Below are 19,583 nucleotides of genomic sequence, written 5' to 3' on the forward strand. Positions count from 1 at the left end.
GAAGTCTGTGATTCATAAATATCACTAAGTGTTGAGCTCCTTCTCTGGTGATGCTATGTCAGGCCTCTACTGCAGCCATCTTCAGCTCCTGCATGTTTCAGGCTTGTCCCCTTAAGTTTTCTCTTCAGCATATGGAAGGCATGTTCAATTGGATTTAGATTGGGTGACCAACTTGGCAATTCAAAATTTTCCAAATTTTAGTTATGAAAAACTCCTTTGTTGCTTAGCAGTATGTTTGGGACCATTGTCTCGCTGTAGGATGAAACATCATCCAATGAGTTTGGAGGCATTTGCTTGAACTTGAGCAGGTAAGATGTTTCTGTACATTTCAGAATTCATTTTGCTATTGCCATCAGCAGTTACATCATCAATGAAGATAAGTGCACCAGTTCCTGTGGCAGGCAGACATGCCCAGGCTCTAACACCAACCCCTCCACCACCATGTTTCACAGATGAGGTGATATGCTTTGGATCTTGGGCAGTTCTTTTATGCCTCCACACTTTGCTCTTGCCATCACTCTGATGCAGGTTAATCTTGGTTTCATCTGTCCATAAGAGCTTTTTCCAGAATTCTGCAGGTTCTTTTATAAACACTTCTTGTCAAACTGTGTTCTGCCCATCCTGTTTCTATAGCTAACTAGTTGTTTGCATTTTGCAGTGTAGCCTCTGTATTTCTGTTCATGAAGACTTCTGCGGATAGTAGTCATTGACACGTCTCCACCTGTCTCCTGAAGAGTGTTTCTGATCTGTCCGATAGGCCTTTAGGGATTTTTCTTCATTATGATGAGAATTCTCCTGTCAACAGCGGAGGAGATCTTTCCTGGCCTACTAGTCCCTTTGGCATTACTGAGATTACCAATGCACTCTTTCTTCTTGATGATGTTTCAAACTGTTGATTCTTGTTTTTCAGCCTCATAATGGCTTCTTTCACTTTCATTGGCACAACTCTGGTCCTCATGTTGAAAAATGACAACTACAGACTACAAAAGTGATTAAAGGTTTGGAAGCAAGCCCAGCTCTCTTGTACCTGCATCAATGAAGCAATTAAATAAACCTGAGTACTCACAAACACCTGTGAAGCCAAATGTCCCAAATGTTATGCTGCCCTGAAATGGGGGAATTATGTATAAAAGGTGCCTAATGTCTACATGATCAAACCAAAATGTATACAAATACCCTTGAATAAAATCTGGAATGTGTGCTTTAATCACATGTGAATTGTTTGATTACAAATTTAAAACTGTGGAACACAAGGGCAAATAAAGGAAAGAAAAGTGTCTTTGTCCCAAACATTATGCAGAGCACAGTAAATACAATCAGAAAGAGCTTAGTACTCAGCAGCTGAAGCAACAACTGTGAAAAGAAAAATGGAGATTACTGGTGGAAGTTCCTTCAGGGGAACACTGCCCTTAAACATTAATTCTGCATTTCTTTCTACAGATTCTGCTGGATCTGCATTTGCAGTATTTTCTGCTTTTAGGTCTGATTTCCAGCATCAATTTTTTTTTGTGCCTTTCAAATCAATATGATAATTTCTTTTTAATTATGACAGCTGATTAATTGTTCTGAATTTCTCCCACTATTTGAAATGCCACGTGTTACCTCTTCCCTCCTTAAGAACTGTGATTTAACACCTGAGAATAAATTTATTAGGAATAAATTTTCCTCTTTTGTCTAATCCTTAATTTCGTTAGTATGCAAACCAGAAGGTGTAGTAATGGTTGGTAATTCAAATAATCAGATGACTACTCAGTAGGGGTGGCGAAAAAATATACCCTATGGTTTTGAATCTTGACATGTTAGTTGCACTGAACAATATATTTTGCCCATTATTTATCAAGTTCTCTACTTCGCTCACTATGTTTTCCTATTTAGGTTCCACTGATTCGTGAAACAAAGCCCGGAAGTATTAATCAGATCATGACTTATCAAAGAAATGGATGTACAAATGATGTGAATAACGCAGATAATCAACTCTATGTGGGTGTCACGGATGAATCCCATAATGTACAAATGGAGCTGGGTCCCAGAACCAAAAAAGATCATTGCACCATTGAAATAGATGAATTGGAGACCAAAGTATAATCAGCAGATTGCATCTCAATGGGAGTGCATCATGCCATGATGGTAAAATGTAAGACTACCTCACAGGTGCAAATGTTATATACTCAGATGCAAAGTTAAAGTGGAATTGATGGCAATGCTGAACGTGTCCACAGGTCAAACTGGTTGTGAATTACTATTCTTTTCTGAACAACATTAAGTTCTCAAATTTGTTTAGTCAATATAAAGTGATATTACTCTTTTAAGTTATTTTATAAAGAATTCAGCAGAATAACTTAAGAGTGTATATACTTGCATTTGTTTCACCTGTATCTATAAGATAATTAAACCTGTTTGTCATTGTCAATACTTCTTTTTGTTCACCACTTTTCCCAAGATTTGTTAACACTCCATCCAATGGATTCAACAAACATGCAAGATCTTCCTGTATGATGTTTTGGTAAATAAGGGACAAGATAAAAGTACTGCTGATTATGGCTGACTATTTGGCCAAACCTTGCAAAAACTTACTTTTTTCTTTCTTAGCTGGATGGATTTGCTCCAGATTACAGCATCTGCAATCTTTCATGCGTCTCTTCAAATATTCCCACAGCCTGGCATGCACACAAATTTACAAAGATTTTAACAAACTTCCATTGTTTTAAGTGTTAAGATATTGGAAGAGACATTTTTCCTGAATTTTAATCAGTATTCCCAGAACCTAAATGTTCTGGCTTTAATCTCTAAGCTGTTAAATTTAATATGCTAGCATTATTTAAAAATCTATTCACTTAAAATCCTTTTATCAGTACCTCTAGCCAGAATCCTGATGCATGCCAGCTTCTTTCAGCCTAGCCTATTAATCTCAAAGGTTCTGAGAAATGAAGTCAAAACCTTTTACTGTAAGGAGAAAAGTCAGGTTTTAAAAGGCTGTTTATTGTAGTACAGGTACACGATCCTTTATCCGGAACCCTTAGGGGACATTGTGTTTTGAATTTCAGATTTCAGAAAGCCAGATTTAAACTGCCGTATCCACCCCCACCCCCTTCCAGTTGCCCTGCCGTCTCCCCCCACCCCCCCCTCGCTCACGTGACTCACGCTGCTGGTCCTTCGCCTGCCCGACTCGCACTGCCGGTCCCTCGCCTGCCCGACTCGCACTGCCAGTCGCCCCCCCCCCTCGCCTGCCCGACTTGCACTGCCGGTCTCCCCTCCTTGTCCACCTGACTCGTGCAGCCGGTCTCCCCCCTCCCCCACCCCCCCCACCCGCTCGACTCGCGCTGCCGTCTCTCTCCCCACTTGCCAGATTTTGGAGCTTTCCAGATTTTAGATGTCTGTATAAAGGATCGTGTACCTGTATAAAAATAAGATCATGAGAAGTCCTGTGGCTTTGAGTTCTTAGAAGGAGAAAGCAAAACAGTAAGCACTTTTATTAAGTTGAGAGGAAAATATATGTTTGGTATGACAGTACTTGTACAAGGTTGCTTCCTACTTCACAGAAGATTTGAAGTGATTAGTATGCAATCCAGAAGGTATAGAAATGGATGGTAATTCATTTTTAGTGTTCCTTTATATTGGATTATGAATCAGACTTAACCTTAGTATAAGGCTTTAAAGTTGCTAGTAGGCAAGGAATTGTGCACCTTGCAGAATTCAATGATCTTCTCTATCCCAATATCCTTCAACAACATCCCTAAGCTTTCTTCAAATAATAAATGATCTGCTGAAGCAACACAGGAGGTCAGATGACACTAAGCTAGGAGGGGTTGTGTGCACGGAAGAGGGGGTCAGGAACCTCCAGTATGATTTGGATAAATTGAGGGACAGGACAGATACATGGCAAATGCACTACAATGTGGATAAATGTAAGGTTATCCACTTTGGTAATACAAACCGGAGGGCAGATTTCTATTTGAATGGCAATAGATTAAGAAATGGGGAAGTGCAGAGAGACCTAGGGGTACTTGTAAACCAGTCTCTGAAGGCGAGCATGCAGGTACAGCAGGAGGTTACAAAGGCAAATGGTATGTTGGCCTTCATATCAAGAGGGTTTGAGTATAGGAACAAGGATACCTTACTGCAGCTGTACAGGGCCTTGGTGAGACCCCACCTGGAGTATTGTGTGCAGTTTTGGTCACCTTATCTAAGGAAGGATGTTCTTGCAATGGAGGGAATGCAGAGGTGATTCACCAGGCTGATACCTGGAATGGCAGGAATGACTTATGAGGAAAGATTGCGCAAATTTGGATTGTACTCGCTGGAGTTTAGAAGATTGAGAGGGGATCTCATAGAGACCTATAAAATTCTGGCAGGACTGGACAGAGTGGATGCAGATGGGATGTTTCCAATGATAGGACCGAGATGAGGAGGAATTTCTTTACCCAGAGGGTGGTGAATCTGTGGAATTCATTGCCACAGAGGGCAGTAGAGGCAGGTTCATTAAATATATTTTAGAGGGAATTAGATATATTTCTTCAGTATAAGGGTATTAAAGGTTACGGAGAGAAGGCGAGGACGGGGTACTGAACTTTAAGATCAGCCATGATCTCGTTGAATGGCGGAGCAGGCTCGAAGGGTCGAATGACCTACTCCTGCTCCTATCTTCTATGTTTCTATGTCAAGCAGCATTAGTTTCTCCTACTGATGCTGCTGGTCCTGCAGAGTTTCTCCAGCAGATTTTTTTTGCTTTCATGTTTAGTCTTTTCAAATATATTCTTCTTGTCATTCTTTTTATGAGCCACAAAGCTGTACTACAATATTGAGGTACTAACATGATTAAGCAGAAATATCTATATTGAAGGAAGCTCGTTATTTCAAATTTTTGTTTCTATTAACACAACACTGAGAAAGGAGTCGGCAATTGTAAATCGATGGCCGTGTAATCAAATGTAATTCTTTTTGTATTGATATTCCTGTTGTGATGCACTTTTCACATCATCCATTAGTTATACTGCATTTTCAATTAATAAAGACCAAAGCCTGAAACTGATCGTATCTGATGTTAGTTTATCGTTGTTTAGGCATGTAGAAAATTTTACAGTCAGGCAAATCTATTTTATTTAAGGATAACTGTTGTATATAAATGAAGAAAATAATCTAGTTTTGAACTTCCTGTCAGCTTTCATGGGTCTTTGTGGAAAATATGCAAGTTAACTTGTTTAGAGGGAGGGGTTTGATTAATGGGGGGGGGGGAGGGTCCTTTTTTCCTGTTTTTCTTTTTTTTTGGAAATGTTTTGAAAATGGGTTTGATCGAGAAGGGTAACACCCAATTTATACCTTGCATGTTTAAGGTATTATTTGAGAAGTACAAATTAACTGTCTTATATTTCACCCTATGTATTGGATTAATATGTTTGTATATTTTTTTATTAATTTCGATAGATATTTTAAAAAGAAAAAGCTAATTGACCCTTTGCTTCAAAAATGATAATTAAATCAATGTTGAGATGAAACCATTGATGTACAATCAAATTATTCATCCTTATTTGGCTGAGAATAAATTAAGCTTCTCATAAAATATGTGCACTTTGTTTAATTCTGCAAGTGGCATTCACTACACTAATATATCAGTGATTTGCAGATGTAAAGATCAGGCATCTCATGTTACTCTTATAATATTTTATAATCGACTTTATTGGAATATTTGCAGAATTATCCAAATGCTAAGTACAAGTTATCTGTCAATGAAATCCAGATTTTTAACAGGTATTTGTCTTCATGAAGATGATAAATTGTAATTTCAACCAGACATGAAAATGAAGAATGGCAACTTACTACATTTCCCAGGCAGTTGAAACTCTTTACACAGTTCCTTTTGGTTTGTTACTCAATTGTCTTCGAAAGAAAGTAAAATACAGGTACTTCAAATAGTCATTTTATTGCATGCAATGTGTTGCAAAATGGAAGTTTATTTTTCCGATGGAAGCATTTGAGCATTTATTCTTAAAATGAAATAAAGTCCATGCATTGTGTTTTGTGTGAATGTGATATTTCCCTTCAACTTCTTGGGCTGTGACAAAATGTACATTAGTCTTCTCTCACAAATGGAAGAGCTAGAGAATAAATTAGCCACTAAAGTCTAATTTTAGAGTAGGTTTTTCCAATTTCCTTTGCATCCTATGTGCAAAAATAAAATTGGAGTAAATTAAGATTAATAATTACAATAACCACAAATATAAATTTATAAATCTAAAGCCTATTTGTCTCTTCCATTCTAATTTTCAGAAGACGAGTTTATGCCTCAAGCGTGTATTTTGAAATAAATTTAAATAATGTTTTCCATTAAATGCCAGGTTTCATTTCTTTATTATCCAATAACAGCATAATTTTCCCCTCTTGCTCTACAGTGTGCTGCTTTTTTAGGGATTTGTGTGGCACTCTACCATAGACATAAAGACAACACGTCAAATATAATGTGTGCCATATAAGATGGTGAGTCATATCCTATGTTTGTAGTTTTAGACTGGCAATGTACTATTTCCCAGGTTCTACCCCTACCTTTTAAGGTAAATTTATATATTATGTAAATAAATAATTCCAGAGACTAAAGTACACATTTTTTTTTAGTTTTATTTGGATTGGCATTGGCATTTTTGATATACAACCTCAATCCTCTTTTACAAGCAAGTTTTGTCCTGTGGTCAAGTTGTTTTGATTTTAATTGGAACTGATTGCTCATCACATGCATTCTATTTTTACTGGTCCTGCAGACAACAATAGAAATAAAAAAATAAATGTAAAACATTGATTTCGCAACTGGATTTTGTTGCCATAAGTGTGTAGGTCCAGCTGCAAAAGTAATTGGCAATAAGTTGAAAAGTGACAATTTTATATTAACCTTTTGTCAGAGATGTTTTGTTTGTTCAAAATTAGACATTTCTGCAATTGTAAGGAAAAGAGCAATATGTCCTCAACTACAAAAAGTTTGAATAGTCTTGAAACGACATTGTAGAATGGGTCAAATTACTTTATAATCAATTTGTTGAGTGTAGTCCTCTCTAGCAAGGCTAGAATTTATTACTCATTCTAAATTGATTTGAAGAGTGGATAAATAGCAACAATTCAAGAAAGTGGCTATCTTGTCAAATGGAGATTCCAGGATTTTGCGCATGCAGTGTGATAATTTGACCTGATGAAGTTAATTCAAAGTGATAATTGAGGGTATTGTGGGACTGGTTAGTATTATCTTATGATACTCTCCAGCATTTTAAGATGTTTTCTGTTTGTTATTGCATCTCAGCAAGGTTGAGTGGGGCAGGAATTGAAAGTACTCGATTTAAAAAAAAAACTTTGACTTTGGATAAAGATGGAATGATCAAAACCTACTTCTGCCGGTGATTTTAAAAAGTTTAGTTTGTGCATTTGTACTTTTTATTGGATGTCAGCTCCTTATTAGAATGGGCTTGCATATTTTGGGAAATATATATTTTATTAACATAAATTTGGCAAGGAATTAAATTTTGTTGCACATGTATGTTTTCCAGTCAGTGCTCAAGTCCAAGTTCTGGTAGGCAAGGTAAGCCTTCCCAGAATGACCTGATAAAAAGCCTGATAGGCCTTTTTCGAGGGTACTTACAGTAATATTCAGATATTTATTTGAACAATGGCCCCACTGCAATTCAACTACCAGCACAAGTGCAGATGCAATGTCACTGGCTCTATACTCAGCCCTGGAATACCCAGACAACAAGTCATACATACAGCTACTCTTCATAGACTACAGGTCAGCCTTTAACACCATTATTCCCTCAGTACTAATCAACAAGCACCAAACCCTGGGCCTTTGCATCCCCCTCTGCAACTGGGACCTTGACTTCCTCATCAGAAGACCACATTCAGTATGAATTGGAAACAATGTCTCCTCTTCCTCACTGAACATCAACATAGGTGTCCCTCAAGGATGTGTCCTCAGCCTACTGCTCTACTCACTCTACGCTCATGACTGTGTGGCTAGACACAATTCAAATGCTATCTAAAAATTTGCTGATGACACCGTGGTTGTCGGCAGAATCATAGTCATCAATGAAGAAGTGTACAGGAGGGAGAAAGATCAGCTAGTTGAGTGGTGTCGCAAAACCAAGATGATCGTGGTCTTCAGGAGGAAATCAGGAAAACATGAACCAGTCATCATCGAGAGATCAGCAGTGGAGAGGGTCAAGGACTTCAAAAATTCCTGGGTGTCAATATCTCTGAGGATCTGTCCTGGAGCCTTCATGTTGATGCAATTAAGAAGGCTTGCCAATGCCTATACTTTGTCAGGAGTTTAAGGAGTTTCAGTATGTCACCGACTCTCAGAAACTTCTGTAGGTGTACCGTGGAAAACATCAAGGACATCTACAAGAACCGATGTCTTAAGAAAGCAGCCTCTATTCTCAAGGACCTCCATCACCCAGGCCATGCCCTCTTCACTCTGCTACCACAGGAAAAAGGTACAGGAGCCTGAAGATGAGCATTCAGTGGCACAAGGACAGCTTCTTACCTGCTACCATTAGATTCCTGAATAATCAATGAACTGTAGTCTCTGCCTTACTTTGTCTTTTTTCTTTCTCTTGCACTATTTATATTTATTTTGTGAGGTGGTTTATACAAATGTTTGCACTGTTAGGGGCTGCTGCAAAACAATGAATTTCATGACATGTTTATGTCAACAAATTCTGATTCAGGCAAAGCCAAGAAAGAATGACAGACTTCCTTCCCTGAAGGGCAGTAGAAAACTAGAGGAGTTTTATCAATATTGTAAAACACTGGTACTAAACTTTGTTTTTTTTTAAATCCTGAATTCCAAGGTATTTAGTTTCTTAAACTTGCAGTCCCTGGTTGTCATGGTGGAAATCTTTCAAAGAGAAATGCCAATGTTCAGCCATTCAAAATGAAGTAAGCCCTATTCATATCGGCTGTTGCTGGAGATGTTTTGAGTGACAAACTTTGTTGTTGGGTTGGATTTCAATTTAGGTAACAGGGAAGATAAGCTTTGTCCCCCAATATTTAGTTTACTTTAATGTTTTTAATTATTTAAAAGTTTTAATATCAGCTGTACTTGTATTTTTATGTCCATGAACGTCAGAGTCATTTGAATATTGTTAAATGTAATGATAGCCCTTGACAGGACATAAAGTTACACCTCTGCTTTCTGTCACTACCTGACATAATGTAAAAGGGCAGCATGTATCCGCAGTTTCCTGAGGTTTATTTGCTCTTGCGACTTTGCTGCCCAATATCTGTGAGAGCAGCTACATACAGCTGGACTGGGTAAACTCCAGGCAGGATACTCATTCAAAGTCTCCCCATGAATCTGAACTCCGTGCTGGAGAAATTTGACTTCCAATTGTTGAATGGCAAAAGGTAATGGGGCGATACAGTTAGTGTAACCCTATTACAGCACCAATGACCCAGATGCAATGCTGTCTGTAAGGAGTTTCTACATTCTCCCTGTGACCTGGGTGAGTTTTTTTCAGGTGCTAGGTTTTCTACCACCCTCCAAAGTGTATAGAGTTGGTAGGTTAATTGGGTTTCATGGGCTGGAAAGGCCTTCTACTTTGTATCGTTCAAGATTTTTAAAAAATTAAAACTATTTTCCTATGTGGCTTGCCACGTTGGCATGAGGAATAACCTGTATTTTTTTCCACATTTTATGATACACCTAGTTAACTTACCAACCCTGTTTGATTTTGGAGGGTGGAATGAAAGTGGAGCTCCCGGAGAAAACCCATGCAGGTCATGGGGAGAACGACAAATTCTTTAACACCGAATTGAAATCTGGCTCACTGGTGCTGTAACAGCATTACGCTAACCATGCAGCCCATGTATTAGACCATATTGACAGTAGTTCCCATGAGGAAACATTTCTCCACGTTGCAGCAGTCTCTTCAAAGGATTTCCATTGATTCGATAAGATGCTGCCCCAGCAGACTGCTGGATGGTGTTGTTTCTTGTCTTTTGCAGGAGCTCCACTAATCAGATGAGTACTTAATCTCAAGGGCCTTGGATAGGTAAAGAATTTGGAACAGTCTCGAATTCAAAACACATTTTAAAAAGTCGCTTGCTGCAACGAACCAGCCCTTTTGTTGCACCATTTTCTCATTGCCTCCGCTCCATTCCTCTCACAGAACTTTACACTTAAAAATGCTCCATGAGAAGTATTAGGTACCATTACGTTTGAACCCTTTTTCACTATTATAAATAGTAGTTTTAATTCTTTAATACATAAAGTAACTATCAAAGCAACTTCACACTTGTAAGTTCTAGTGATGCAAAGAGACCACAAGAGGAGTACATTACAATTTTAATGTAGTAACGTGTCACCAATACTGTAAAATACTCAAAGTAGTCCTGTTGAAAATTAATGTCAAGGGTTTAAAACAAATTTTAGAGACACCCTATTAGTAACACATTCAAATCCTGTGTTATAAATTTTATTTTCAAAATAAAATTGTGGTAGTACTAATATGTATGTCATTAGTCAGAGTTAAATGGAAACATCTTCTCATCAACATTAGTATAGTGGACTGGATGGAGCTCCTTTTTAATTCCTCATGATTGGGGAACAATCTTTTGAAAGGAAGGAGATGGATACATTCAATAAAAGTTTAACCTCTCTTTGAAAGTTAGATTTAAGATATACAAATGTCAGATAAAGAAGTTTCTGTTATTTATGGATTTATTCTAAGTAATATATATGGATATTGACACAATCAACGGATTGATTTATAAAGGTACAGTAATAGCAACTCTGCCAATGTCTTCCTGCATATGCCATTGTCTTCATCTGCAAACTACTACTTACACTTAAATCATATTCTTTATGTACAGAAGATTTCTCATAGCACTTTACACATTTTGGGAAAAAAAATCAATTGGAAAAAAACATGGTGAGATTGTAGAAGAGGGGAATAACTTGAAAACTTTGAGGCAAGAAAGGAGATGAACAGGTACAAATTTTTGGCAAAACGGTGACAAAAAATGAAAAGCTGTAAATGTTGAGAGGGTATTTGAGAGGTGTGGTTATACACTAGATGGAAGGCAGGAAGCAGGGAGAAAGGACAAGATCATTGGAAAAGCTTTAAAGATTAGCTGGAGCATAGCATTTGAGTGGGTTTGGAGACACAGATGATGGAGGAATGAAAACATGGATCCTATTTGATCTAATGAATTCTATGGAGAGTTGAGATGGGAAACTTGAGCTATAGAAAAAAAAAAGTAAACATAAAGCCAGTAAAAGCATGGGTTACTTTTGGCAAAATCCTGATCCAAGGATGAAAACTGAGGTTTAAAATATAGTTTTAGAATCAGAGGTAAAAGAAGGAAACTGACTTTGGGGAGGAACAATAATTGAAATGCAATAGAAAACTATATTTACCAGAAATCAAAAATAAAAACAAAATTCACAGCAGGCCAGGCAGCATCTGTGGAGAGAGAAAAAAAATCACCATAATCTTCTAGTTGTCTGTTATGTTAATTCTCCATTCTACCCCCAATCTGATATGATGCATCATTCACCAGTAAGCTCAAGTAGCTTCTGATCTTCCAACAGGCTATACAGTCTGAGATTTGAATGAAGCTCCACACTTTGTTAATCATCTTTTCCAGATTGTTTCAGAGTTGAAATGTCAATAACCTGTAACAATAACCTGTTTTTCATGCTTTGCAAAGGCTAATTGCTGGGTTCTTCAAATATATTTCTGCTTTCCAGCACTTGCAATATTTTACATCTGTATTTTTCTCTTTTTCATTAATTCATCTCCTAATTACATTTGTTTCAGGCAGATCATCTTCGTTATCATCTCTCCTCCAACATCATTACTTCTGTGTAATTCCATCTCTATCACAGACTTCCCCTTTGTTCTCTGTATTCACTGCAGCTCAAAGCATAATTTGTAGTGTTTCCAGGTCATAATTATGAAACATTAACTCTCCACAGATGTTGCCTGTTGAGTGTTTCCAGAATATTCTATTTGTATTTCAAGGCTAAACAAGATGTTACATTTCACATCTCTTGATATTGGTGAGGAGGTTGATGTTATTAAGTACACTGTTTGATCTGTTGAGTTTCTCCAGCATTGCGTTTTAACTTCAACCACAGTGTCTGCAGACTTTTGTGTTTCACTTCTATCTATGGGATAGTGTTTGATGCTTTAACTAGCACATCTATGGTATCATGGGCACCCAAGAAACTGGATTAGGGAGATTTGGATTAAGGAGTGCGTAGACTGTGGACGTAAACGACACTCTGGTAGTGAAAAACAATGAAAATTTGAGCCTTGGCATTTGGTTAAATAGGGAACCTTTCTTAAGGATGATAATTTTTTTTAAAAGATGCACTGATTTGTATGGGAGACAGTTTGAGGCTGAGGAGGTGAAATTAAGTACTTGAATTGGTTTAAGATGGTACCAAGGATGTGGTTAGGGGGTTTAGATGAAATTAGTGAATTGAGAGGGAGGTGGAAGACAAAAGGGAGTTAAGGTATCAGTAGATATGAACATTGGAGTGAGCTTAAAGTTGGGGGAAAGAAACTACTCCAAATAAGTAATAATGGCTATAATATACAATCTTTGTATATGGAAAACACAATGTTAAATGTCTTGATTATTGTTTGCATGCGATTACTTATCATTCTCAATAACTTGGTCAGCATTATTCTCTGAGTTGTCTTCTGAAGTGCCATTCTCCTTTGTGGAAGTGGACTCAGTGTATGCACCCATATCCAGCACTTGTAAGAACTTCAGCTTTTCAAATGCTGTATCTTTTATTCTAGTAATTGTTAGACTATTATCCCTGTAAAAGAAAAAGGTTGTGCTCAAAATACAAGAAATTATTTGCAACTTTAAAAAAAAGTTTTATAGAAGATTCTGTACATATTTGCAGTTGCACAGTGGGGAAACAACTTGCCCATGCCGACCAAAATGTCCCACCCACAATAGTCCCACTTGCCTATCCCTTGAAACCTATCCTTTCCATGTATCCATCCATTTTTTTCTTAAACACTGCAATAATACCTGCCTCAACCATCTCATCCAACACCCTCACCACCCGCTTAAAAAAATTACCCTGGAGATTCCTGTTAAATACTCCCTCTTACCTTAAACCTATGTCTTCTGGTTATTAATTTTCCCCTTCTCTGGCTGGGCAAAAGGCTAACTGCATTCACTCAGTCTATTCCTCATTATTTGGTATACTGCTGTGAGATAACCCTCATCTTCCTGTGCTCTTGGGAATGAAACCCAAGCCTGCTCAACTGCTCCTTGTAGCCCAGGCATTGATTCATGGAAACATCCTTGTATAACTTCTCTGCACCCACTCCAGCTTGACAATATTTTGCCTCCAGTACTGAATACAATACTCCAAATGCACAATTACCAACATCTTGTACAACTGCAACGGGACCTCCCAACTTCTATATTCAGCACTCTGATGAAGGCCAATATGCTGAAAGGCTTTTTAACCATCCTATCTACCTGATCAAGCACAGAGTTTATAGTATAAAATTATTATGTGAATTTAGAGCAGCTAGTTTGAACACTAATGAGATAAACAAAATGAACAATTAGAAAAAAAAGCAAATTACCATTTTCATCCTTTTTCTTTCATCTCCACTCCAATCCTTCAACATGCAGCCATCAAATCCCCTTGCAAACAAATGGGCTCATGAGCGGAAGGCTCAGCAAGCTTCTCTCTTGGCATTGCAGAGAATAACCAGTGGAACTCAACAATGTGAGTGTGGAATCTGGGTTTCCAGAGGCATCCCAAAGCATAGCAGCATTTATATCAAGGAGCACTAAATCTCAACAAAAGTTCAGCCTCATGTCCCCTAATATCTGTTAGTAATTGATTAATACTCATTGGTCAGTCATATTCCCAACAATATTCCTGCTCTATAACAATATTTGCATTCACTTGCAAAGATATACGAGGTCCTCTGTTTAATATTTTATTCACCAGGTAGCACTTTTGACAGTGTAGTGTTGTCTCACCTTTAGATGCAAGTTTCACATAGTATTTTGGGTGAGTTCTTGGTTTACCATGAAATTATATAGCTCATGGAAATTTTCTGCAAGCACCTCTGGCTTTGAAGAGAAAGGACTCTCACTAAGTGCTTGAATCCCTAACCACATGCCCAAAGGCAAGAATCCCATCACTGAGCCAAACATGAAAGTCTGTAGATGCTGGGGCTGAGTGCAATACAACAATGTGCTGGAGAACTCAGCAGGTCATGCAGCATCCATAGGAATCATATCAATGAATTCTAAATGTGCACTCAATCCCACAGATCCATTCTTGACATGCAATGACCATTTATCCAAGCTGACAAACTGGAAAGTATTGGAAACAAAAATAAAAAAAAAAGGCCAAACTCTATTTAAATAGTTTGATTTTTATCCATTCACTTTCTCATCCGTCTCTGACCAGAAATAAACCCAGTTGCCTTATTAAATCAACATTTTCAATGGTTTTAGAAGCTGATTCATGCATCATTGCCTGCTGAGCAGCTTCTGTAAAACAACTATTCTGTTTTCAAGTTGCTGATGGAATTTACCTGCAGTTATTTTAATTTACCCAACTAGATTCCACAGATCTGGTGACCGACTCCCATACCATTATAGATCTCATTCTGCTAGTTTCCAACATTGTGCAGTCCAATTCTAACTTCTACCCAGGATTCACAACCAGGACTGCCCTGACAGGTCCATTGTTTCTACCTGCTCCTGACCCACCGAACCCATCTCCTCATACCTTGACTTTGCCTTGTCCTGATCCTTCCCACTATACTTCATCAACTTGAATGCTTTCCACCTTTCTGAAAACTTCCAACTCCTCAGCCCCCAGTGCCTCATTACCTCCATGTACGTGGAATTCCTAAATGCATACATTCTTCATCAGGAAAGTTTTGGGGCCCAGTTTCTTTCTTGAACAGAGATCTGATCAGCTCCTTCTACTCACGCTCTCCTCCACTCAGCGGAACTTGTTCTTACCATTACAATCTGTCCTTCAGTTCCTCCCATTTTGTTCCCCAAAGTCATGGTTTAGCCATAGACAAATGGATGGACTGCAGCTACACCTACCCTTGTTAGTTGTGCGGAAGAATCACTCTTCCAAATCTACATTTCTACTCTCCAATTCTTTCTTCTCTACATTGATAACTGCATTGGTACAGAACTCAAAAATGTCATCACTTTCACTGCCAACCTTCATCCCAAATTCACATGAACCATTTCTGATGCCTCTCTTCCCTTTCTAGACCTCTCCTTCACCCTCTCCATCTCAGGAGACAGTTTATCTAGAACATTTATTACAAACCCAGTGACACCTATTGCTACTTGGACTACGCCTGTTGTTAAAGCTGTCTCTTGTAAGGATGCTATTCCTCTCTCTGAATTCCTCCATCTTCAACATATCTGTTCTTGGGATGAGGGTCTCCACTCCAGGCCATATAAAATGTTGTCTTTAGAACAAAGAACATTATTTGTACAGGCCCTTTGGCCCTCGATGTTGTGCTAATCTGTATATTCTTACCAAAAAAGTACTAAACCCTACATCGCAACTCTCTATTTTTCTTTCATCCGTGTGCCTGTTTGAGAGTCTCTTAAATGCCTCTGTTTCAGACTCCATCTCTATTCCTGGCAAGGCATTCCAGGCACCTACACTCTTTGTGTAAAAAAAAAACTAACCCCTGATGTCTCCGCTAAACTTTCCTCCCTTCACTTTGTGGAGATGTCCCCTGGTGTTTGCTATTCCTGCCCTTGGAAAAAGGTGCTGCCTGTCCATCTTGTAGACCTCTATTAAGTCTCCTCTCATCCTTCTTCACTCCAAAGAGAAAAGTGTCAACTCTGCAAACCTTGCTTCATAAGACTTGTTTTCCAATCCAGGCAACATCCTGGTAAATCTCCTCTACAATGTGTCTCCATAGTTTCCACATCCTTCCTATAATGAGGTGACCAGAACTGAACACAATACTCTAAGTGCAGTCTCACCAGAGATTTGCAGGGTTGCAACGTGACATCTCGATTCTTGAACTCAATCCCCCTATTTACGAAGGCCAGCATCCCATAGGCCTTCTTAACTATCCTACCAACCTGCATGGCAACCCCAGGGTCCCTCTGATTCTCCACATTGTTAAGTATCCGACAATTAACCTGTACTGAGCCTTGTTTGACCTTTCAAAATGCATCACCTCACCCTTATCAGGATTGAACTTCATCTGCCACTTTTCTGCCCAACTCTGTATCCTGTCTATATCCTTTTGTAACTTTTGACAATCTTCAACACTATCCACAAATCTTCCAACCTTCATATCATCCACAAACCTACTGACCCATCCTTCTGCTTCTTAATCTTGATTATTTATATTTATTTTTTAAAAATCACGAAGAGTAGATCCCTGCAGAACTCCTCTATTCACTGACCTCCAGGCAGAATACTTTCCATCCACGACTACTGTTTTTTTTTACAGGCAAACCAATTTTTAATCCACATAGTCAAGGTTTCATGGATCCAATACCTCATGGCTTTCTGAACATGGGGGATCTTGTCAAATGCCTTACTAAAATCTATATAAACCACATCTACCACCCTATATTCATCTTTCTTGAAGAAACATGATTCCTCTTGCTCAACTGTCATTGATAAACCCCTTACCCATTTCTCCTATTTTTTGCATTTGCACTCTTAGCCCATTTTCCACCCATATCTCTCCCCCCCCCCACCCCACCCCAGACAGAACAAGGAGAATAAGGACAGAGTTCCCTTAGTCCTCACTTTTCACCCCATCAGCCTCCACATCCGGCACATAATTCTTCAAAACCTCTATTAACTATAACATGATCCCACATTTTTGCCTTTCCATCTCTCCTTTCACCCCTTTAGGCATTTCTTAATGCAACTCCAGTGGATGCAAGACTTGTCCTTGCACATCCCCCCTCTGATTCCAGGGCCATAGACAGCTGAGTTTCACATGCATCCCCTCCAACCTAGTCCACCGCATTTGGTGTGGCCTCCTCTACATAGTGAGACCAAAAACGTTGGGTGATTACTTGCGCTTTGCCCTTGGCTGCCACCTGAAATTCCTTCCACCATTCTCACACAGTCCTGTCTGTCCTGGGCCTCATCCACTGCCAAGATGAGGCCAAATGCAAAGTAGAAGAACAGCCGAACAATATTCTGTCTGGGTAGCCTGACAGTGACCTTTCCAATTCCAGGTGATTTGTCTCTGATCGGGTTCTACTGTTTCCTTCTGTAATTTACCTTCGCCCATTACTTCCTCATGGTCTCTTCCTCATACCTGTGTCCTCACTCATCTCCAACCTTCCTATTATCTCTTGGCCGCTTCTGCTAGTTCCTTTTCATGCTTGTTATCTCTTCCTTCCACCTTAGTCATGTTGACTATCCATTTCTATCCACTGGATGTCTTGTCCCTCCTGTTTGCTCAAGATTCCAACAGCTGCAATTCTTGTGATTTTCCAGACATTTTGTTGTAGAAAAAAATCTATTCTAATTTACTTCTCTCTCTCCCCCCCCCCCCCCCACCCCGCCCCCCATTAAATTGGTAGCACGAAGGGACCTTTTCTCTTTGACAATCAGTAATTTTCAATCTTGTGGCTATTTAAATCATCTTACCTGAGAAAAATCCCTTTGATGTTAGGTGTAGATTCAAAAGCATTCTCTGGGATGACAGAAATTTGATTGTTCTGGAGGTAAATGTACTGCAGAGATTCTGGCAGATCGGTTGGAATATTGGAGAGCTGATTGCCTGATAAATCCAAAAGCTGTAGATAGAATACAGGGTATAACAAATGAAAGATGACACTTGTATCCAGTGTGCACAAAGCTGGTATATTGTTTGCATGATATAGTTCAAAGTACAGATGATTTTTACCACCTTGTATCATTTAGTTTGGGTTACCTAATTGAATTTAAAGGATTATTGTGCAATATACAGTGAGAAAGTTATAATTCCCCTTAAACCTTTCTTCACACCCTTTCTTTGTCCTAAAACTCTCTGATGATCTCTTGAATCAATAAAGTTACCAGTTTTTAAAAAAAGTTTTTTTCATGATCTATTGCTATTTGAGTAAAAAATGTTAACATGCTCAGTATATGTGGAGAGAGAAATATATTGGCATTTCAATTCAGTAACCTTCCAGCAATATTTCAGTTCTGATGAATGCTTAACCTTTAACACTGTTTCTCTTTTCACAGTTTCTGCCTGAATTTTTTGTTTAATATTTTTTATACTTTTACAAAGTAGGCAGCCATTTGGACCATTGACCTTTGGTGCTTTTCTTAACAGTCCCAAAATTCTCATTCCTCCACATTCCCCTGTAACCTGCTGTCTCTCACATCCCCATTAAGTATCCACACCTCAGATTCCCCAGCCTACCACTTACACACTTGAGATACTCTACAGTTGCCAATAACTGACCAACCTGCTTGTCTTTGGGATGTGGAAGGAAATCAAAGTGGTCATGGGAAGAGTGTGCAAACTCCACACAAAAACATCGAAGGTCAGGATCAAGCCCAGGTCTCTTGAGAAGTGAGGAGCAGCGGGCCTGCCTGCTGCACCATTCTGTCATCTTGTTCGATATTTCCAACATTTTATGTTTTCAATTCCGAATTGTGTTGTCAGGTATGTCAAACCATCATCGTGGACGATAATAAATGTTATTGCAATAAAAGGAAGTCCAAACTTGTGTTGTTCAGGCTAACCACATTTCTAAACTTGGAGTCTGAGCTATTTTGAAGTTTCTCTGTGCAAAGTTAGGTAGCCCTGAATGTATCCTGTTTCTCCCTCTCAACCACTTGCTTTTCTGCAACTTAAAATATATTTGATTTCTAACTACAGTTCAGTTGAAAGATCACAGAACCGAACTCATTCTCTCTCTCCACAGATGCTGCCTGATCTACCAAGCATTTCCACTTTTATTTCTCCCTAATCACTATGGCCACTGAAAATTCTGATATATAACTTCAACTCCACTTCCTTATCCATTTGTTATATATTCTTGAAGTAGGAAGTGCAACAGATAATTAAAAAGTAAGCCAAATAGTTACGGTAAATTGGGTAACAATTCCCTTCCCCAGCTATGTCCAAAAGCAATTGTGTCATTGGACCCCCCCCCCAACCCCTCCAGATTTCCAACCTATCACAAACATTCTCTCCATCTTTCATGCAACTGAAGATCCTCCCGCCCACTTTCCAGAAGATAACGACAGTTCCCCTTTAACCTGACCAGCTGAATGACCTTTCACCTTCTCTTTTTGTTCAGGTTTCCACCGTCTACAGATTATTTTTGTTTGTTTTTCAAATTGTCAGATTTCATCAGCGTCAGGTACTTAACTCAAGACCCTACAATTGAAGATGGAGAAAAGGGTTTTCACTTTTGATCACTATAGACCAATTTTCTTCTGAACATTGGTGATCATTCCTACCTCCACCACCTTACAGGCACTGAGTTCAAAGTCCTTACCACTTCTGAAAAAAAAACTTTTGGTTCTCTTTAACTATCTTGTCCAAAACCATTAAAAATTTTTTAATCCTTGTATTATCAGCTAA

General features: G+C 38.7%; 2 protein-coding genes across 6 annotated transcripts in view; one reads left to right on the forward strand and one right to left on the reverse strand.

Annotated features, from left to right (window-relative positions):
• Window positions 1–6,460, forward strand: part of LOC138763761 (excitatory amino acid transporter 5) — a 32,910-nt gene extending 26,450 nt beyond the window's left edge. For 3 of the 5 annotated variants that reach the window (XM_069938469.1, XM_069938467.1, XM_069938471.1), the window contains one exon: window positions 1,876–5,029. In XM_069938469.1, coding sequence (XP_069794570.1) covers window positions 1,876–2,085 — 210 coding nt within the window. In that variant the 3' untranslated portion in view covers window positions 2,086–5,029. Of the gene's footprint in view, window positions 1–1,875; window positions 5,030–5,745; window positions 5,906–6,386 lie in introns of those variants that run through there. The other 2 variants (XR_011357770.1, XM_069938468.1) reach the window with 2 other exon arrangements.
• A 3,880-nt stretch (window positions 6,461–10,340) lies between these two features.
• Window positions 10,341–19,583, reverse strand: part of podn (podocan) — a 37,866-nt gene continuing 28,623 nt past the window's right edge. Inside the window, exons 8-9 of the mRNA XM_069938479.1 lie at window positions 17,648–17,796; window positions 10,341–12,811 (exon numbers count right to left, since the gene is read on the reverse strand). Of these exons, the coding sequence (XP_069794580.1) occupies window positions 12,640–12,811; window positions 17,648–17,796 (321 nt within the window). The 3' untranslated portion in view covers window positions 10,341–12,639. The remainder of the gene's footprint in view (window positions 12,812–17,647; window positions 17,797–19,583) is intronic.

The sequence above is a fragment of the Narcine bancroftii genome, chromosome 5 (assembly GCF_036971445.1).
Source record: "Narcine bancroftii isolate sNarBan1 chromosome 5, sNarBan1.hap1, whole genome shotgun sequence".
NCBI classification, from domain to species: Eukaryota; Metazoa; Chordata; class Chondrichthyes; order Torpediniformes; family Narcinidae; genus Narcine; species Narcine bancroftii.